The sequence below is a fragment of the Catharus ustulatus genome, chromosome 5, assembly GCF_009819885.2.
Source record: "Catharus ustulatus isolate bCatUst1 chromosome 5, bCatUst1.pri.v2, whole genome shotgun sequence".
Classification (NCBI taxonomy): Eukaryota; Metazoa; Chordata; class Aves; order Passeriformes; family Turdidae; genus Catharus; species Catharus ustulatus.
This window is the reverse complement of record NC_046225.1, coordinates 11,934,692-11,957,858: the sequence shown is the minus strand read 5'-3', so window position 1 is coordinate 11,957,858 and position 23,167 is coordinate 11,934,692. Positions and strand designations below refer to the sequence as shown.

Sequence of the window (23,167 nt, the reverse complement as noted above, 5' to 3'; positions counted from 1 at the left end):
CACATCCCACCACAGACAGCAGTCAAACTTTTTGAGAAATAGTTTCTCAGCTCCTCCTGTATGCTCTGTCCTACTCCTGAACTGGAAAAACGACTGATGAACTCAGGTCCTTGAACTCCCCAAGATTCTTAAGAAATGTCATCTGTGGCACAGTTCCAAAAATCACTAAGCCTTGGTTAATGAAGCATAATACAAAACTGCCTGATTTTGAAAAGGAGAAGTGCAACAGAGCCCCGCTGTACACACTGAATGGGAATAACTCTTTAAAAATGAAAAGAACTAAAGAACACATTACATTAAGTAGACATGGCACTGTGAACACTGAACTACATTTCTAATTATGTGTTTAAATTTTTAAATATCCAAACAGTGTTACAAGCAATACTATGAATTATTATAGAACTGTTGAAGAGTGATGGGGTCTGGTGTTTGCCTTCAAGTAAACAATACCAAAAAAATTTAAGTTAAACACGATCTTGTTCTCCTTTACTTTATGCACTCTAGGTTATGCTGTCTATTCTCTTTGCTGGGAAGCTTGGCCAGAGAGAAAGCATATTTCAGTGTATTTGAATACTGGCCTGAAGATAGAAAGGCAAGACATGATTTCCTGAGTTAATTTTTTATACATATCTTGACAACAAATCTCTTTACTCACCTGCATTTGTGTTTGATCCTTGTAGTAGTACTGTCAGGGTCTCCATAACCAATAAAGCCAGCTGTTTTTGGTCCTCAAATGAACTGTTTCTTGAATCCACTACAAAAAATTTTAGAAGCTAAAGTCATAGAAAACACCAATCTTTTCAAAGATGCTTCTTGACACTTTCCACCAACACTTTTATCTTCTTTGCTTTCTCAGAGAGCATGCAGTCCCACCATTTTCCAAAGCAAGTTGAGATTTAGTCTACACATTCCTGGGAAAGCTTAGCTATGAATCATATGAAAAGTAAATTTTATAAAGACAAGAATTTAAACAGAAGTTTTAGAGCCCTGTGAGTGCCTGACATTGCAGCTATTGCTTCTTCAAGCCATAAAAATACACCAGTTGAAGATTAACTGCATCTGTTCTTGTTCGGTTTTCAGTACTTGAAAAAAGAAATTCCACAAAACTCCACTGACATAATTACAGCAAACGTGCTGATTGCTCAACAGGTGTAACAGACCAACTCTGCAAGTGGCATAGTACACACAGAGTAACACTCCAGGAAAAACAGTGGGGTTTTGGTTATTTTAAATTACTCTAATAAAGAGCAAACCCCAACACAAAGACGTGCACCCAGGGAGCACAGATTAGATGACAGTTTTATCCATTTATTTACAAGAATATGTGAATTTATGTGTTTTTTCGATGGAGCTGAGGGGAACAAAGCTTTCTAACTAACCTACAGCTATCACTCACTAATGAAGCTTCATACAATTAAACCCAGGAGAAACATCCAGCAGTTATGGTTAAAAATTAAGTGTCACTAAGGCATACAAGCTCGATTGCAGTTTGAACGAAGAAGGTAAAAAAAAATTGTCTGTGTGTGTGCATGTATGTTCCTATGGCACAAGGCAGAGCCTGCTTTACAGGCCTAGAAGCTGTCCAGGTCATCTGAGATCCTCCAGTCTGGAGATAAGTGGTATTAATGCTTTTTATAATGCTCAGAAAAAATGTAGACTCAGCCTATAATAAAAAAAGTCTACTATTAAGAGCTCAGATACACACTCTATAGCATTTTTTCAAAGTTAGGGCTAAACACGAAGGTACAAAGTACCTTTTACTAGAACATTGACGCTATGTATTGCTCCTTTACTTTTTTCACATTAAGTAACAAATATTGAACAAGTACATTAAAAAAAAAATTTAAAAAGGAAAATATGAGTTCCTACTACTTAGCATTCATATAGCATCATTCATTAAAGTTAGCCTCAAGCTTCTATCAAGAAACTCAGAGAAGCAATTCCAATGAGCTTTTAAGATGGCACAGCAGTCCTCAGCAGAATTCAGCCCTTGAGGTACATGTTCAGATTCTCTTGTTTCTCCTAAATGCTCGACTCCACTATTTCCAGCCAAAAAAGACAAGTATTAGAAAAATGGGAATGGACACACTACCTTGATCATTCAGTGCCTGAGTGGGATCTTTCAAAAGGGCTGCATATTTATGAAGAAGATTTACCATCACCTCCAGAAGCCCCACTTCCCTGAAGACATCCTTAAAGATGTAGTCATGACGGGTGAACTTCAGGAGTGTCTTCATGGCAATGATGCTACACTGAAAAGAAGCGCTGGATTTTAAAAGGATGCTCACACTGATCAGTTCTTTACAGGGTATGTAATTCAAGCTGAAGACAACCAATTCCAGCATCTCAAAGTATTTGGTCTGCACTTCTGGAAGTCTAGGAATTTTCTCTGCAAACTGAGACAATGTGTGCTGTGATTCCAAAATGAAGTAGTTGGCATTGTCCGCCATATAAATATTCGTGATGGCATCAAGGATGATTTGTGCTAGATAGTTGGTTTTTGCTCTCAAAAACGCATTCTGGAGGACAGAAAAAGCTTGAATGTTCCTCACACTATGACCTAAATCAGGAAACAAAGTGGGATGGGAGGAAAAAGGAAAGAGAAAATTCTTAATCATCATAAAGAACGAATACACTTATTAATAATGATCCATGAATTTTAATAAGTGGGAATAAAATAACAGTGTATGATATCACTTTTAATAAAAAAACATTACAACTAATTTCAAAAAAGCCTCTGCACAACCACTTACACTGCAAATTCCACAATCTACTATTCTTTAAGACGGCTTTGATAGGAAGCTACAGATGCTGATCAAAGATAACATCATTAAAATAGATAAGCATACTGATTTTGTGCTAAAATTTATGTGGGATACAGTCCTAGAGACAAAACAAAGCCTGCCCCTCATGTACCCAGGCCATAGGAGAACTGACCATAGCAACAGTGATACACTACATCTATACAGTATTATATATACTATACATTATAGTATTTCTGTATTCCCTAATGCAGAACACAACCTTTGCAGCTGGATATAAAAAAAAAAAACCTTTGGCAGGGTCCAGTACTATTAACAATTAAGGAATTAAAACACAGTGGAAGAGTTGTAGAACATAAAGTAGTTCTAATATTAGCACACAAAACATCTCACATCTTTAAAGCTCATCACATTTCTCCTTGTAAGTACCTTCAAGTTGATTAAAATCTCATTCACTCAACTAAAGAATGCATCATTTATGAGCGCTTCTCAGAATTTTCTATGGGCAGGTAATATTCTTATTCTACTCAAAAAATGCCTTAAATTCAACTTTTTAAACTTCTGTAGGAATGGTAGAAGACACAATGGACAGATCCCATGGTACAAGAAACAGCTAACAGTAAAAAAATAACTAATGAAATAAGCAATCAAGAGTGAGAACTTTAAAGATATTCTAAACAAAGCATTTAGAATGTTTTACCAATAACTTATTTGTTTTTTCAAATAAAGGTATATGCAACCTGTTAACCTGATTTGAAAATACTTTCATAAACAAAAAATTCTTATTTATACATATTCTCTATGGCACACTCTACATTTTTGTAAAATAAGTTGAACAATGGAAGAGTAAATTCAATTATCTATATATGCTTGGCCTCCCCACTTTCCATGTCGGTATTTCTCCAGAAGGCAAGAGAAAATTCCCTTGTAAATGAACATGGAATCATTTCACATCTGGAAGATTATTACATTATGAGTTGTTCCTAAAAGGACTTATTTACCTGCTTTCTTTACTATGAAAAATGCTTAAATGAGGGGATTTAGAGCTTATTAAATGCAACAGGAATATCGTAGTGTCAGATACAACTATTTCTATTCTAACTTAGTATCAACAGTTGTTCCAGGCAATCAAGTAGATTAATAAATTCTTTTTGATTATTAGGAGAATAATCCCTGAAGAAACCAAGTTCTAACTAGCTCTTCAGAGTTCAAGAACTAAAAGGAATTAAATAGAAATAATTGAGGAAATTAGTAAATTGAGAAAACACAGTCTTCATAAAAAGACAATTTCCCAACATTATGAAAAGCAGGCAAAAGGAACAGAGATGCCCCAAAAAATAAAAAAGTTAAAAAACTCTTTTGTAGATTGCAACAGACCACAGTTCTCTCACAGTATTGTTAAGAAAAGTTGATTAGCCTCCCCCCCCCCAAAAAAATACTATTATCCAAACATGGAGAAATTAAACTGAGTGTTCACCTTCTTTGTCTATTTAGTGCAAAAGAAAAACAATTCCTAAGAACAATGAACTCTCTCCACACCAGAGAAAGGAAGTCACTGTCCAAGGAACCAAGGATGTTTATTCATTAGTCTATAAATTGATAATGCAATCCTATAACAAACTTTTCTTGTGCAGTGGTATACCTCATAAAAAGTTCAACAAACTAACTACACAGTCACTATTAAATTCCAAACTCCTTACATACAAGACTAACCTGAATTTTAAGTTTACGCAGAGGATATGAAACATAGGTTTATTTTTATACATCCCTTTCTCCCTTAAGACTTCCTCAGCCTTATCTCCAAATCACAACTGACTGTGGTTTCAAGCACACCACAGATTTTATCACTGACCACACTGGTGATGAAACAACAGATTTAAGCTCACAAGTTACATTTGCCTGAGCAGACAAAAGCTAACAGAAAGCAAACTGGTGTGGGGGAAGGAATAAAAGAAAAAAAAAAAAAGCCAGCACATCAACCTTTCATATCAGTTTAGTAAGAGCAGCTTAAAACACCATAAGTCAAATCAGCACATCTCTCCAATAAGATAATCTCTTCAAATCTCCATGTAGAAAACTGTCAGCTTTGCAATGAAGAGATTGGACCTGTTGTCAAAGATAGAAGCCCTAAGCTTTCTTCTTTGGGTACCAGCCCCAAAATAAAATCTTTGAGACCAAAATAACTGAGTATGTGATACACAACCTTAAATGAAGAACCTAGACTTGGTTGCAAACGGATTTTGCAATAAACAGCTGCTCTGTATCTTGTCATTTGCATTTAAAACAACAAAAGGGCAAACAGAAAGAAAGAAAGCAGACTCACCTTTGCCTGCAGGTTGTGGGACTGCAAATCCAGGTAGCAGGAAAGGTACTCCAGTGGTAACACCAGCTGGCTTTAATTCATTGACACCGTATGTTGTTAAGGAAGTTATCAAATTAACTAAGTCCTTCAAAGCATCCTTAGATTCAGCTTCTTTTGCCTGTTCTAATCTAAAGAAAATACAATAGGATCAAGTTAGCACTCAAATCATTTTAGTAAGATCTGTTTTATTCTATCAGTTTAGAAATCAGTTTTACTGCCGTATTCCTGCAGTATTTTCCATGTTCATGTCATTCCATTAGGTTAGTCAATCATTGGACTTACAAGAGCAGTTATTTGCCATAGGAATTCACCTCATAAATCTCTCCTTGCTAAAAATCAAGAGACACAAATACTACATTAAAAATCCTCTCACAGACATGAAGATACTATACAGGAAAGTACATGGATAGTCTGTAATTAAATAATCTGTAATTACCTTGCTAGATTACATCTGCCACTTGGAGAGTGAATATTTTGTGTTAATCAAAAGGTGTATTGGTAAAGACCTAGCACTTTGGAAGCAGGATGAGGCACCCTCACTAGAACTACAAACTCTTACCACCTTTGAACACAAGAAATGTTAACATCCCATTCCAGCCATTGTTTACTGATAGGAACACACCATCAGACCAAACCCTAAAACCAACTCTGAATCATAAAACCATCCTCATTTTCCTGTTGCTTCACCACAAATAAAATCATGTTCAATTATTTACTACCTCTGTAATCTCAGGAGTAAACTGGGGATCACATTCTTTTATTCACTCAGGCAGTGCAAGCTGTTTTGCTTCTTGCTGCAAGTGATTGTGGGAGCCCTTTACAAGCAACTTATTCTGCATCCTCCATCTTTTCAGTCAGACAAGGCTGAGGAAGGAACCTCCTTCAAACAAAACAGTCACTACAGAAGCACTGAGCTCACCTATTATCATTCTTCTAACCCTCCAAATGCCCTGCCTGCCCTTTCACATCATCCAGGTGAAATTACCAAAGTGCTCCTCTTGCCCTCACAAATCTGCGATTTCTCACCAATCTACATTCTCCACACACCATTCTGTTTTTCTAGCTCCAAAGCCTTTCCTCTTTGCAGCTTGAGACCCAGTGACCAGATTTCCTACCCTAACAAGTTATCTTCACACAAGTGCCCCAGAGCTGAACAAATCTCTGTGGGTAGGTCTGAGCCAAAACAGGGAAAATACATTACTGTGATCCATCACTACCAACACATGGGCTTATTCAAGATCACTGTCTTTTGAAAGGAACTATTTTCTTCTAGAAAACCACCTCAGGAAGAAATGAGGATAACATTCCTACAATAACATATTCCTGTGCTATTAACCTTTACTGATGTCACCTGAAGATCCCAGGTGTCCTTTTTCAATGAGACATGCAAATCCCGAGTCTTCTACGCATTTGGCAGAGATCTCCCATTCTTTGATTTAAGGATGAGCAAGCTCAGGAGAGGATTTGTTTAAAACACTTGATCTACAGAGAATCACTTTTATACCTCAACATCTAACATAACATGTTCCCCTCAGATTTCCCCTAAACTCTGGCTGACAGTTTCTGGAAAACAAGTACATTTGAATCACACTGCTTTGAATTAATGCATTAGTGACTATAACATACTCCAAAACTCCACTCATAGAACAAGAAAAATAACAATTCCTTAACAGGTGCTTTAGCTTCTGTGACACCAAAGGTAACTTATAAGCAACTTTAAGTGTGATTAAAAATTTCAAATGCTATGGTCTGGTATCCACTTACAACAAACAAAAATCCCCCTCAGAAGTATACAGTGTAGTGAAAAATATACACATATATTTGGGTGCCAAAACTCAAGATACTAACACCAAGAATAGGGAGATAACAACATATCTCAGTAATAATGCCTTAAGCATCTTTGACCCAAATACACTTTGTAAGGTATACACTTATAGCTATCCAGTATGTATCTTGGATTTGTAAAATATATATATTTTACAACACTAACAGCTAAGTACTCTTCAGAACCTCATATCCAAACAAAGTAACAGACTGCCCATAGATTTTACACAAATAAATCAACAGACTTTTCTTCTCAGTCAGAAAACTGAACAAGTTTCTCTCATAGCATGAAAAAAGATCATGGATATATCATACACCCAAGGTTTTTTTGGGCAGGCATTTTTATTACCATATTTTTTAATGCATTACCAGCTTAGAAGTACTTTTAATTTTAAAAAAATCCCTTATAGCATGTACCACATTTTTTCATTATGATAGCATGACAAGACAGTAATACATTTACAGAATTATTTAGGTTGGAAAAGACCTTCAAGATCATTGAGTCCAGCTATCAACCCAAAACTGCGAAACCCACCACTAAACCATCTCCTTACACAAAACAAAAAAATTCCAACCAAACTCAAAAATCACTAGCTGCAGCCAAAATCTTACTTTCTGGAATCTCCCTAAATATTTTCTACCACTTGTTTTTAAGCACCTGCTTTCTTTGCAAAGCAAGAAACATTTAGTAATAAACCAGTACTAAAGAACAAAAAGTTAAAGAATGTATTTTCATAAATGGAGAGCAGCACAGAATTCAATGTTTTGGTCTTAATACCTTCATTCCATAATGATCCTTAATCATTTATTTGTTTAAACCTATTTATCTACTCTTTATTAAGAAAACTTTTTTGAAAAAAGCTCAGTGATCTGTCTGCATTTCTTCATGCACTTCTGCCTACCTGAGGAGGAGGTCACAGAGGAAGTTGTATCCTTGCCATATCCTAAAATCATCCAACAACGTTTGGGATACATCACTGGAGTCTTTGAGAAAACAAGAAAGTCCAGCAAACATCTCAACTATTTCTAGGGGAGAAAGGTCATCAGACTGCTGCATGTTCTGGACACACGTGGACAAACATTCCTTTTCTGAAAAGAATTGCAGTGGAGAAATTTAGGATTTTACTGACATTAATGACAGCAAGAAGCATAACTAATGCACAAAACACAGCAAGAAGGTAACTTATTCAAATATCTCTTGTCACAGAACACTTCATATCACTTGAGGATGAGAAGAATTCTCAAGAGGCTTAGATCAGAGCCCCAACCTCTTTTTGCCAAACTCTCCCTTCCTTTTATAACCTTTATTCTTGTAAGGAGGAAACTGTGCAGATAAATACTAATTTTTACCTAAAAGCCAGACCAGATAACAGAACAAAAAGACAAATATGGCAACTGCAAGTAATTCTAAACCAAATTTTTTCTTTTAAAACACAAAGCACTGACTTGAAGTGTTATTAAAACCCTACATACAAACCTTTATACCATGTCATATTATTCCTACCCTGGTTAGCATTTCACTGCCTGGCATCAGAGAGATACTTTGTCTTGCCTTGCATAATTCTCACATTCCATCAGTTCATTAGGTCAGTTACAAAATGTTTTCTCAAATCTACAGTGAGATTTTAAGTTGCACTCTGTTTTAAAGATACTCCCTTAAATTATTTGCTATTTTAACTTTGCAGCATGCACAACACAAGCACAAATCTTTCCAGCTAGACTGATAACAAAATTTCCCAGAGATTAAATCAGAGCACGAGAGGGTGAAAGGATGCTCCTTTGCATATGATGAAATATCTTAAATTTTTCCTGAATATAAGATGAGCCTTGTGACAGATGTTGTTATCTTTTAAGTTAGGTTCACTTCTTTAATCAAAAAGCAAGAGGCAATGCTGACTAGTTTTTTTTTAAGACTCCATTTCACTTTTTAAAGAACTAGAGTATGTTTTCACATGCGAGTTTCACTCCTCTATGGATCAAGCCCATAGAGAAACAATAATGGTAGCAGCTGTAATATGCCAAATGACAGTCAAGACTCCGGTTATTTTCTTTGTTCCACTTAATAACATCTACACACATATACATACACCTTCCACACTCATGAACAGCCCACCAGAAGCCCATCATCTTGTAAGTCCTATCTAAAAACACTCAACTGGTGACTATGTTGTGCTTTTGAGTTACACTGTACATTCACATCTTTATGACTGGAATTGGAAACACACTGCTAGCACAAAAAAAACCCAGACTGAAATTTTCTGTGAAGCATGTGGGAGCAGGGTGATATATTTAATAAACCATCAAAATGGTTCTGTGGAGACTTGTAGCTACTTGCTTCTCAGGGTGTGAGCAACCCCAAATTGTGGGTTTCTTCTCTTCCAGTAGCATACACTGATAAAATGCATAAGGATGTTAGTTCACTCCAACAGTCAATCCAATTAAAAACTACAAATGTCTCCTATGTGGCCCTAAAAGCCTTAAATATAATATTAGAAACACATTTTATCAGATTTCTTATCTCAAGCCCTACATACCTAAACACCCATACAGTTTTTGATTAACGCAAAAAGAATAATTTTTATGCAAAGCTGCTTCCAGGCAGCTAATATCCTCTCCAATGCTGGTTTTCATTTGCAAGTTGCTGTGAATCAAGTTGCCACCTGTCTCTTTACCTGCTCCTTGCAAAGATAGATGATGAGTAAAGTACTACTTTTATTAATTACCAAAATCTGTAACCAGCAACAGAAATAGCCCAGGACACTACAGTTTCTATACCAGCAATAGCCAGGATCTACTTGACTTAAAAAATGGACAAGAGACAAGCTGGAATGATTCTGGATGCTTCATTCATTTGGTGACTTAGAGGCTGGATTAAGCTCATGAGATAACTAACTTGGCCTTCAGGATGCACAAAATCTTCCATCTGTAACCTGTAAGGCAAGGTGGGGAAGACGAGGGCCCGGCAGAAGAAATGCAGGCTGACTGAAGTGTCAGCAATCCTGCCAGTGAGAGAACAGGGAAAACACAGGGGTTCCAAGCCCATCCAGCACAGGCATGGTTCTCAGCCAAGCAAAGAGTCTCAATGGGCCAAGGCCCTAAAAATAATGTCCTTGGGTTGGGAAAGCTGGGCTGGACCACAGGGGAGGAAGACAGCTTCCTGTTAAGAATTAATGCATCTTCACAGCAAATATTTTTCAATACAGGCAGTTACTGAAGTTAGTTCAATCCTTTCCTTTTGCCTATCATGAACTGTACATCAAAACATGAAAGGAAACTATCCTTCCAGGTTAAACTGAAATGTGAATGGGACGACTCAGCTAACATTACTTCTCTCACTAACACAAGGGCACAGAAATGTTACCTGTACATAAATAAGCACATGTCCAAACTAAAAGCCTAGAAGCTTCCCCTATTATTTTCATGCCTATTTCCCAAATAAGAAAACTATGAAAGAAGAGCAGGAAAAAATCCCAATAAATAATACTGAAGACAGACACATACCATGGATGTATTTCACTACATTGACACTAAGGCCATGACGAGATATGGTCATTAGTACTTCTCCTGCACTCTTCCTCCAAGGCAGGTTATAGGGAGGGCACCATGAGGTTATTGCACTGAATAGAAGCTGGAGATCATCCTTCTGAGCCAGTTCTTCCGCCGGGGACACAAAACTGCACAATTTTACTAGGATCTGAAACAGGAAGCCATTAAACAACTAGCATTAATAACTTACCACTGCTAATTTTGCCTTAAGAAAATTTAGACTTAAGAAAAAGTGAAACCTTCCTCCATTAAAGAAACATTTAAAAAGGTAATGTGCTGTTTTCCCTCTGTACTTTGAACACAAGACAAGGTTATTCAACACATGGTTATTTCAAGTCCCAGTTCAGTTTAAAATGCTTTCCAGAAGACTGGAGACAGAGTTTAAATGTCTTAGACTGACACAGCATATTTGCATGGATACAAGGATATTCCATTCTTGGAGAACCTGCCAGTTGCCTAATTTGCAGGTCTAAATTCTGCACTGGGGGACAAGCCCTGTGAGGCAAACTGTTGTATCCCTTCCTAATGCAGGAAGAAGGCTATTGATGGATTGTTGGCAGAGCAGCAACCATAACATCCTGGTCAAATTAAATTTGTCAGGAAAGACTACAGCAAAACTGCAGACCTACCTGAATAACTGGCACCTGGATCTGAATTTCCTAATTACCAAAACCAAGACAAAATGCAGCCATACCGTGTTGCACTCCCTTTTCTGCATATTTTGAGGATGTCTAACCATTTGCATCTTGTGCAGGAAAAACTCAAGGCTCCCTCAGAAAACTGGAGGGAGGCTGACAGCACCCGGAGAGGGAGGTCTGAAACCTCACCTGTTCCAGTCAGTTCATTTGAGAGCACTGCTTTATTATCAATACTAATGTTTTTTACTGTGTCTATTTCAATCGGTAACATCTAGGACCAGCTAGATGAAAAGAAAACAGTAGTCCACATGTTACTCCTTTTAAGTATCTGTGCAGAAGGGCTGCATGCATTTCTGTGCAGGAGGTATTTGTCAAAGACAAAAACTAGAGGAGTAGAAAGTTAACCTCAACTGTGCTTGCAGGAAAATCCACCTCTCTCTTAGCCATCAATTTTTTAAGAATCAAGGAAGAGTAAAACTTGGCTCACGTGAGAAGTTTCTAGAGTTTGCTCACATGAAGTATTCACATTCCTCTTGCAAATTCCCTGACCCAATTTTACCTTTCTTACCTGTACAAAGACTTTCTGTAGTAGCGCTCGGCGCTCTGCGAGAGGTAGTTCATTCTGTGCTCCTCCAACTACCTCAGGCACGTGTGGAAGGTCAAAAAACAGATATAGACATTTAACAAGTGTGGAAGGCACTGACATTGTAGTCATGCAGTCCACAGTTTTCTGAGGAAGAAAAAAACACAGCAAAAAATACCAGTTCAGCATATTATATATTCAAAACATCAATAATAATACAGTTGATTGAAATGCTGGTTTTTCTTTCTCACACCTTTGGCGAGGTGTTGACACAGCAGTATAGATTCACCATCTATTCTTGAGTGCCTATCCAAACAGTAATTTTAAAAATAGGATGATTTATTTACATGACAACAGCAGCTCACAGTTCAGAGCAGTCATTGCACAGGACAGAAACAAAACCTATCAGTCTCTGCCAACAGAAGTTAACAAGTTAATTACAAGACCTTCAGCCAAGCTCTCATCAGCTATCAATTCTTTGTAGCAAGAGAAATGGGAGTGGGAGGAGGACTATTCAATTTATGTTCTCACTTGGCAAGAAGGTGTAAGGAGCTGTAAGAAGCAAGGCAGTAGAAAATATGAAAGCATCAGTGGGAAGAAAAGACAAATTGGCGTGGAGGCTGGTGACATAGTAAAACAGAGATAAGATGACGTGCTGAATTACAAAGGCAGATTAGAACAGAAATAAACCACACAGCTGCCCAGTATACTGCCAGAGACAGTTCTCTGATGGAGGCCAGCACCAGGAGCAGAGGCAAGAATGATTCACTACCACCTACTCATCATTGCTGCTGGCCTTGCTTTTTGCAACTGCTGCGGCCCTCCTCCAGTGAGGTGTGCAAAGTTCAAGGTCTGAACTATTTGGGTGCTGTATGTGCCATGCATCTCATGGGGCATTAAGCAGCAGTATGCAAGAGAAGCCTTCAGGCAGCAATAAAAGTTGCATGCATTATTCAAAAGAACATTATAAATTTAAGTCTCAAAACTACTGTTTTTTCAGGCAATTGAAACCACAAGGAGCTAAAGTAGAAGTCCTGTGGCAGTATAAGAGAAAGAGGATCTTAACACAGAAAAGCAGAATATAGTTACATCTTTTAGTGACTGTTCATGCAGTTCATTTTATTATTTATTATTTTGTCTCTTCCACCCCATAATATATTTTTAGCTTTGCTGTTTCAGACTAACCTGTCCTGATGAAGCTAGTAAATTGATTGTGGTGAGCAGCATCCAACCTCTACTCGCTTCTTCACTTTGATTGACCTCCAGAAACTGGACTATGGCACGACTTGCAGCCTCTGTAGGAGGCACCAAAGAGAAAAGAAGCAGTAAGAATTCAGTCTGTTGGTATGCAGAAGAGAACACATCCTCTCAGCAGCTCCAAGCATTGAGTATAAATTCACCTTTACAGCACTACTTGAAAAAAGGACTAGGCTTAGGTCTATGCTTTCCAGACACACATTCCAGTCTTACACACACACACTTGGCTTTGGCACTGGCAAGGCTGCAAAAAGTATTTTCTTTGGTCACACATCATCCTTGACCAGCAGACAGATTTCAGTAACCTGCAGGAACTTTTGTTTGAGTAGTTTTGCTTTATCAAATACAATATACTTTTTCCAAGGACATGAAGTCACCATCACTTAGTGACCTCCATGGAAACAGCTGAAACTTCTGAAAAAAAGCACTGCACTGAAACAACAGTATGGAGGATAAAGGGGATTATAGGGAAGGTGAGGTACTGAAAGACAAAAGGAATAAAAAACCAGGAAAAAAATAGCATTAAGAACTATGATGAGCAATTATCACATCCCCATCCTACATTTTTGGAGAATGAAAACAGTCACATGGGTATGGGTAATTCTTATGATTGAGAACCACTTCTGGACGCTATTCCATATCAGTCAAGAGCCAAAGACAAATACTCAGCCTAGTAAACAAGTTATCAGCCTCAATAAATAAATCAATAGAAAATGCAACCCTATTTCACTGCTGCCTGAATACACACTTATGTAAGAAGTCTATAATGCCAGTTGTGATGTCTGCCCATTACCTTTAAGAGACATCTAAAAACATTTTTCATTAATGACTGTGTATCAATCATCTTCTGTGCTTTTAGTGTCAACTAGGACAGAAAAGGAAGGTGAAGAGTATCACATAAAAAAGAAATTACAAAGGAATTACTAATGGAGGAATAAATCTGCAACTGAAGAAAAATCTGATTTTAATATTGGCTTGTTTGTTTCTGTTAAGAATCCTCAGCACATACCTAGGAAGGAGTTCATTTGAAAGGTAGCACATTTCATATGGCAAAATACTTATCAAACTGGTAGTATCATCTGCATTGAGAAGATCACCTTCTGAAGCATTACACTGTAAGCTGTTCAGATTTAGCTCATTTGTGCAATGCTCCTCTCTCATGTTTTTGCCTGGCAGACTTTTTCCCATAACAAACTTTTGTACAAACCACTGGCTTTTCCAATTCTGGTGCTAAAGTAAGGAGAGGCCCTACCACTTCCCTCCATGAGACTGAGATAAAGCTTATGGATACCAAGGTGAAAGGTAAGGCAATTTATAAAACTCACACAAACAAGGACAAGCAGGAATTTCCCAGCATGCTGATCTGAAATTACCAGTGCAAAGCACTGATCTTGATTGTGTATGTGAACAGGCCAACTTAGAAAGCACAACAGCCATGACACAGTTGCACTTCCTACACTAAAGGCATAGGCAAAATGCCAGAATTCCTGACAAAAGCCATTTTTCCTCAGTTCTGAGAGTCAAGCATGTCTAAAGCATGCACTGCTGCTACAAGACCAATGTCCCACCAGCCCAGCATGAGGTGTGATTTTTTTATAGGCCTGCTCTCTTTCTATCCCACCACAGAGAGAGCTGGGCAATCAGTCTCTGCCTGCAAGACTGGTACCAAACTGGGTGTGCACAGCCTCTTTTGGGCACAGTCTCCAAAGCCACCTGTGGAACAAGGGCTCATTCAGTCATTTTTGAAAGTGAAACTCAGGGGTTAAGTCCATGCTTCTGAAAAAGTTGTCATGCTGCTGGCACCCTGGCATAGCAGTTGAGCACTATAAATAGCAGTTTCAAAACTGTCACTCTTAATTAGGCACTACCTAAAACACAGACATCATTTTAAGTGCTGGAAGACGTTCTCTTGTCATCTGCTCTGAGCAAATTTGATAGCGCTATCATTTAAGATTAACTTCTATCATCAGCACTAGTCTTAATTTATTCCTTTTACCTTTCCCCTGTTTTTGAAGTGCCCAAGTAATCATTTAAAATATAATATCCTCTATGTGCCCCACTCAGATGTCCTTAGCCCTTCAATTTCTGGTGCAGAAGAAAGCCAGTTTAGGAGTGGGATATGCTAACTGGTAAAAACAGCAAAAAGAAAAACCTATAATATGTAAATATACCTACTGTGACAACTGTGCAAGCATGTACACATGAGTATGACCATGATTATGTGGTTACATGGTTAATACACAAGAGTCAGATTTTCCATGAATTCAGTGTGTATGGGATAGAGGCTTGGTAGACTCAAACAACAAAATTTGTTTCACATGTAAGAGGTGCATCGCATCCTGGACTTCAGAAAACCAACAGGCAGTAAGCAATGGGATTAGACTCATTCAGATGGGTAGCAAAAATCAGTGCTACAAGCACTGCAAGCAATGTTATTGCCTATAGCAATAGCACTTAAGGGCAAATTCAGTACAGGAAGCTTTTAGTTAGATGGTCTAGAAACATAAACAGCATATAACAGTGTCAGACTTCTGTATATCTTATTCTGGAGGGGAATATTAGTGAAAACAATATCAGTGCATGTGCCAAGGGTGGGAGGGGAGGTGCAGTAAAAGGTATGATTGGGTATGTCAGGGGGTGGTGATGGTGAATCTGAAGTCAGTAATCCCTCCTCTAAGGGAGCCTTCAAGAAGTCTCTGCTACTTCTTTTGGGAAATGCATGAAGACACAGTCAGGTACCTAAAGTTACAGAGTACAAATAATTCCAGCTGCCTAGATAGTAAGAGAGAAGTATCAACCCAAATAAAAACGTGATGGCACAAACTCTGCCTTCCATCACCTGGAGCAGAGTTGGGCTGTCATCACACATGGCAGATATGAAGTGGCTGATGCTTCTGCAGTGTGCAGAAATGGAGGGCTGCTCTTCCAAAGATAAAACAACTCAACTGTGCCAGCTTTTAGCCTCACTAACACAGATGATAAAAGAACAGGTTTTCTAGGATCTCTTGGAAAGGCTTTATATTCCACACTTGCCTTGCATAAGATCTCATAGCAAGCACCAAAAGTAAACAGAAAATTGACCAAAAGTAGTAAGATATAGGAGCTGTTGATCAGAACTGGCTCCTGATGAACAGTAGCAGACAGGACACTTCTTTTTCCCTTTCAAAAAACATAAACCAGAATCACCTTGTAAAGCAAAGCCCCCCACAGAAAAGGAAAAACATGCATATGTAATGAAAAACAGAGCATGTGCAATCCCAGCAAGTGAAATCATTGCCAACAGTCTCTTCTCAGCAGAAGAAAAGTTAACAAACCAAAAAAAGTCTGAAAGCAGCCCCTAAGTGCACTTATTTTATTGACAAAGATCCTCCCTATCAGGAAAACTTCAGACTTCACTAGGGGAGGAGCCTGAAAGGCACCTTAGTAGCAGAAGATTCCTGCAACCATCATCTGTAATTCACCCAAATGCAAGATGCACTTAAATTATATCAACTTCTGTGGATTGAGGATAAACCTAAAGCCAGTTCTGGTGATGTGATAGGTAACTGCAAAAAAAGAAAAAGAGAGTTTGCAGACCAATGGAACTTTGAGAAGAATAAAGGTAGGCATTGTCAGAGGCCAAATACAAACCACTGATGTGGTTTTCTGCAATGATGATGAATGTTTATCCACTTGATCTGCCAAAACAGTTTGGAAATGAGATAATGATAGTCTTTCAGCAGATCTGCTAGAAAAATGCCTGAAGAGGTTAAAAGCATTTTCAGTGGTGAAACAATTTGAGTAAAACCATGAAATTAAGAGGAAATGAAAAAAACCTAGGGGTAGAAATCCTCCCCCCACAAAAAGCCAAACTAAAAAACAAAAACCAAAGAAAACAAAAAAAAAACCCACAAAAACTTAAACAACAAAAGCAATAAAAAATCTCAAAAAAACCCCCCAAAAAACAACGAAGAAAAATCCTAAAAACTCAAAAGAAGGATTAAAAAAAACCCAAACCAACTCACCCTTCCTTCCCCCCCAAAAACAACCTTTTTAAAAAGACAAAATCATTACAACATTCAGAGGGTATAAACAACAACTGAAATTGCTGGAGGTAAGAAGGATTAGCTGAACAGCCTAGTAGACAGCAAAAATAAATTTATCATTTAATAGTAAATATTGAAACAAATACAAACAGAAACTGCTGTAAATATGAAATGAAAAACTGACTGAAATTAATACAGACACAACTTAAATGAACTTAAAAGGTGTACATAACTGTGATGTACACCAACTAGCCAAATAAATTAATAAAAAAACCCAAACTTTTGAAACTGTTTCAGACCTGTGATGTACCACTTTGCTTTCTCATTGTTCTGCTTTCTTTTTCAGCTAGCAGGACTGCCCATTGCTTAGGGCATCATTCTGAATCTCCCTGGGATAAATGTTAATGCCATTTGGGTGCCATGTGGTGCGCTCGAGATGCAGACCATGGAGAGCACTGAGTTAGAAACCCAATTCAGTAAAAATGGAATAACCATACCAGGGACCAAATCACAGCTTTGCACACCCTCAACTGATGAAATATGAGAAGCAGTTTATAGTGAGAGAGAGGTGCTGGTTAGAGCCTGGAGCTAATAACACTCAGGTTGTGGGTTCAGTTCACGTAGGGGCCACTGACTTAAGAGTTGGATTCAATGATCCTTGTGGCTCTCTTCCAACTCAGAATATTCTCCAACTCCTTCCTCAGCAACTTTAAAGACATGCTGTTGGAATACCTGCAAAATCACAGAACCACCAAGTGCATCCAGACCACGTCCTTAGAAAAATACAAAAGTGTTTTTGTAACAAAAGTGTTGCTTCCTGTGCAGCCAAAGTAGCCATTACTAGCCACACTGGTTTTACCAAGTTTCAGTTGTCTCTGTTCCTTTTGTCAGAAGTTTTTTCAGCTCTGAGCCAGAGGCACTTGCTCCCAAAAGAAAGGTTCATTTCAGAACTGAGACTACACTAGAAATAGATGTTTGAACATTTATTTTACATAGCACTACCACAGCTTTTTGATCAATTCAGACACAGAATTTGACTTATTTGTGGTAAATGCAGCAGCTAAAAATCTCAAATATATAGAGCTATCTCACCTACGACCCCACCATCTTCTAAACAGACTAGATACTCCACGGCAAGGGAAACTATTCACCAATCCTCATAAACAGTTACTGCTGTCACCTGAAAATCATCACTGTTGTACAGCAAAGACTGAAACCTGCACAATAATTTAACTCAGATTTAACTGTTTCATTTTTCTTACTATCCCTAGCAGAGAAATAAGGTTGCATACAAACTGTAGCTGAATACACAACTACAATGGCAATGTTCAGAGACCTCCTAAGACAGGGTGCTGGCACAGTTACTACTGAATCACAAAACACTGTTCTGAGAAAACTACTACAGTCTGCCAAGAATAACTGAGATACGCTTCCACCAGGCAGGCATTACTCACATAGCTATTAGCATAAATATTCAAAGGCCTGATGAAAAAAATTGCTGGGTTCCATTATCTGATGGAGTAGGCAAAAAAAAAAAAAAGAAAAAAAAAAAAAAGAAAAAGCAAAGAAAAAAAGCCAACCACAACATACTGACAGGCAAGATTTAACCATACCACATTCCCTACTGTAAAATACTGCCAACAAGTTTATAGAAATCAAGTTCTTGCAAAATTTCTTCCCTGTCATTAACTATTGGGAGTTGACTTTTGATTGTATGGAAGGCTTGTCTCTAACACAGGCTCAGCTATTTTGTTGACTTATGTGGAGCACTTCACACCATCAGGAAGTTGCACTTGCATATTACCAGACACATTGCAAGTTGTCATTACTGAACATTTTTACTTTTAAAAACACACTAGGAGATATAATTACCTGTCAACAACTATTAAGATAAGTTATATCTTTTTGTTTGAGACACAAAAAGAACAGGAGTTTTTTTAAAAAATTATGCAAGAGTCTTCACAATCCACAGACACAGTATGTCTTTAACATAAACATATTCTAAAAAGCCAATAATTTCTATTTTTTTTTAGATCAACATCATAGGAAGAGACTATCTAGCTCTAATCATTTTAACACAGAAGTCTACAAACTGAATTTCAGCAGCTTGTTAATTGGTTGTTTCTGGAGACAAAACTGCAACACACAGGTCCCACCAAGAGTCACAATGCAATTGCAGAACATGGACGCATTAGGTTTTCTTGAGATCTAGAAAGAGTTTACTGACCAGAATAACGGAAATCTTTATAACAGGAAAAATGACTGCTTTCTGTTTTAACACAAACATTGGTATTCATTACATTAAGGCTTAGAAGAGAACCAAATTGTCTTTTTAGTCATTGTGGTCAAGTTTCTAAGTGAGGTGGAAAACACAAAAAATACTCCAAATCATCACCATCAACAAAATCTACCTCTAACTTGTGAGGTTTTAAGAACTGGATTATCTTGGAGCAATAAGCAGAGATATGGCTGAAGTAAAAAAAGCACAAAAATGGTTATTCCCAGCAGAATCCAACTGACTAGCAGGCATAACAGACGTTCCCCAGGAAAAAAAGGTCAAGCGAACAGCACCGTTCTGCCAGCACGGCTGTTGGACATTTACTTCCCCCTAATACTCAAAGAAAAGCCATTTTGTGCCTGTTTACCCATAGAGAACAGGTTTTGTCTATGATATCTGTTTAGCCATCTGGAATGTTTCACTGTTTCACTGTTAGTCACACTACTTAAAATGGAAATATATTGTAATTGGCAGAGTTTGTGACTCCTGACTTCCTGCACAATAATTTTCACAGCCTTTTCCAGCCCTCATTTACCACCAGATCCAAACTGAGAACACAGCACAGATCTTAAAATTATCTAGTAGGCAAAGACTTGATACTTCTTGGAAGCACTCCTCTTCAGCAAAGGAAGTCTAAGAGGAAAGCTAATGAAACTGCCCTCTTGCTGCACTGTCCTCACTTATGCAATTGCCAATACAAGATCAGGTTCTGATACATTCAGGGGTCAAGAGAACCAAATCTCACCCTGACATTTAATAATCAGAGAAGAAGAAGAACACATTGACATTTTTCTAGGGCTGGCAGTGCTGGTCCTAATGTGGGACTTGCTGTACTTTCACATCTTATTAGCTTCCAGGCCAGCAGCTAATTTAAAATGCATAGTTTTGGAATGTTAACATATCCAAGTGACACAACACACCACCAATAGGCACCTCAGGCAAGACAGAGCAGCTGTTCACATGCATGTTCTTGGCCTCCTTCTCCTAGTAGGTCATGCAACTCGATTCACACCTCTCTCTTTCATCTGCTGGAATTTTGTGGAATTCTGCTTTCTCCACAAGCCAGGGAGGAAACCCCTAACCTCTTCCTCCCCCTTTCTCTCTCAGTCCAAAGGAACAAAAGACAACACATTTTCATTGCTAAAAATTCCACTTCTGAGCCTGCACAGTTGCTGCGATGGTAGCTCCCAGTAATGTAACTGATGTGAAAATCATGATGCACAGATATGGAAAAGGCCACCCTTGTGCCCCATGCAATACCTGTGGATTTATTCGATGCTCTCCGTCGAATTTCAGTCACCATCAATCGTGACACTTGAGTAGTAAACTGCAGGAGGTCAGAAAATTTCTCTGTCATTGTACTTGGAGGAGCATTTCCAAACACCTAAACCAAGAGAAAAATGGATGCATTAAAATAATTTGGTTTACAAGGATCACTACAAACTACCATGTTCCTTTGTGAAGTAGTATTCCTATGGCAATTACAAGCTTTTTGTCACATGCTGCAGCATTCATCACTGCACTGGTTTGCAAAGTGCATGCTGTTCAGAGTTTAAATCCCTCATTCAGGGAGGTAAAATCTGATGAATGGAGGGCAAAAGAGAGTTGTAAATTTTCTTGCAATCTGAAAACCCTGCAGAACCCTAAAAGATGGAGATTGCACTTAATGGGATAAAGAACCAAAGACCAAATTCTGCAACAGGACTTCTGTTTTTAAGATCAACTCCTTTACTATCTACCAGACCTAAATAGAATGACATGTGTAAAGTCTTTTAAACAGTCTGCCCTGTTACATCCTTTCTCAATAAACTGACAATACCAGGAAGCCTTCCAGGTTGCTGATATCCCAAGGACTTACTCTCCTCTTTTGAGATCCTCTTGAACACAACAGCAGGCTTTTTTTTATAAATTGTCACTTAATTCTAGTGACTTAACTTACTCATCATGATTAAGCATTGATTTTGTTATTAAATAATGTATTAGACCCACATACAACAGGGAGAAATGTGTTAACTCTGTGGTATTGCACTAAGCAGTGGAACACATTATCTCAAAATGGATTAGCTAGTTGCTGCAGTAATTAACTGTTCATTTAAGACTGCACAGAAAAAGGAGTCTTTACCCACATTTCCAATGTAAAACTTGCACTAAAATGGTCACAATAAACCCACAATATTCATTATCAAACAAAGCACACAAACAAAATTATGGTATCATCACTTGTACTAGTGCTAAAGAAATAGCCTGCTCAAGAGACCTGAACAGTCTCTGCTTGTTTAAATTTTTCTTCCTTATAGATATTTATGTAATCTTCAGGAGTGCCCCTGATGAGCATAAAAGATGACAGCACTATTCTAGCAAAACTTAAGTTCAACAGGTTATGCTGGCCTCCCAGAAGGAGGATGTGTTCTACAACAGCACAGTTGAATTGGACTCAACAACTGCTTCCCCCCTGTCTCCTTTCTCTGGGTGACCCAGTTATCCTGTTACAGCTGAGCTGCTGACATACTTGGCTGAGGTCATTATCAAGCCCAGGGACATCCAGTGAAATCCATGATTACAGCCAACAGAGATGCAAGGTAATTTTGGTGCCAGGTAACCTTGGAACCCCTAATTCACTGAAGAAGACTTAAAAGGCAGAAGGAAGAATAACCTTTGTCAAAGTTTGACTTCTTACCTCCCTTAGTATCAGTTGCTCTGGCACATCACAAAACAGCCAAAAATATTTTTCCTGTCTACTTGCATTGCAAAGTCATGATGAAATGGAGCCAGAAAGACAACATTGAAATGGAACACTCAGTTTCCTCAAAACAAAAATAGTTTCCACCAAAGGCGTAAGTATTTCTCACACTGGAAATTTCAGCCATTATCATTAATGCAAGCGAATGGGAGACCAGACATTCCAGGCAGAGAACTGTTTTCTGCAGACCAAAACACCCCTCATTTGTACTACAGACTACACAACATGCCTAGTACAGGCAATCCAAGTTTCCTTAAATATTTCACAAGGTTTCCTTTTGCAGTTGTCTCCATCAGCTCCCAATTCATCCAAGAGCACCTAATTTCCACAAAGCTGTAAGAAAGGAAGAGGGCCTTGAGCATTGCATGATCACATAACACAAGCAAGATTATCTAGACCAGAATGCACATTAGCATCTTGTCATCACTAATTGTTTAAAGCTCCTTCACCCAGACCAAGTGAAGAGGAAAAACTATTGGCCCTGCTACCTGTCCTGAGCTCGTTCATATTTGTCAGCAGTTCCCAGAAAATGCAGAGAACTCAAATTTACAGTAAAGGTTAACTGAGGTCAAGTGGATTTTAATTAGTTGCCCCATAACCAAGTTTGAACTATGTAGAATAAGCATCTCCATTGGATATTTATATACCCTTTGACTAAAAGTGGTAGTAAAAATCAGGAACAGGATGTTACACATTTTAGCAGTAAACAGTCTTTTCAATAAGGAAAAGCAAAGCTCTTTCAGGATAATGTACCACTTATTCAAAACCAGCCTTTTCATCATTTCATCCACTTTTCCTCACATACTGCACCAAGCATTACCACCACATTGGTAGAGCAGTGCTTCCACAAACTCACTGAACTCTGAAAGGAGCCTTTTGACTACTACTTCCACAGGGTCAATCTTTTGTTAATTTAGCTTTTTATTACTATGTGATTCATCGTTTCATAAGCCTCCCTGAACAATGAAGAAAAAGAAATGGTCTGTAAACCCACTTGTTACCAGAACAAGCAAGATGGTTTTATCCACAGCAGGTTTGAGATATGCTGTATCTATAAACTTAAAAATGCTTTAGCTCTGCAGAATTTACTGATTAATAATCCTCACAATAAAAATTAAAAAGGAAGTGAATCTTCATTTCACACAAAATGTG

At 38.1% G+C, this 23,167-nt stretch overlaps 1 protein-coding gene across 8 annotated transcripts in view; it reads right to left on the bottom strand.

Moving 5' to 3' along the window:
* The window catches only part of WDFY3 (WD repeat and FYVE domain containing 3), a 150,979-nt gene that overhangs the window by 73,303 nt on the left and 54,509 nt on the right, over positions 1 to 23,167 (bottom strand). For all 8 annotated transcript variants that reach the window (XM_033059623.2, XM_033059616.2, XM_033059619.2 and 5 more), the window contains 8 exons: positions 20,536 to 20,659; positions 12,901 to 13,010; positions 11,701 to 11,862; positions 10,450 to 10,642; positions 7,851 to 8,037; positions 5,086 to 5,252; positions 2,093 to 2,560; positions 656 to 754 (listed from right to left, as the gene is read on the bottom strand). In XM_033059623.2, the coding sequence (XP_032915514.1) occupies positions 656 to 754; positions 2,093 to 2,560; positions 5,086 to 5,252; positions 7,851 to 8,037; positions 10,450 to 10,642; positions 11,701 to 11,862; positions 12,901 to 13,010; positions 20,536 to 20,659 (1,510 nt within the window). The remainder of the gene's footprint in view (positions 1 to 655; positions 755 to 2,092; positions 2,561 to 5,085; positions 5,253 to 7,850; positions 8,038 to 10,449; positions 10,643 to 11,700; positions 11,863 to 12,900; positions 13,011 to 20,535; positions 20,660 to 23,167) is intronic.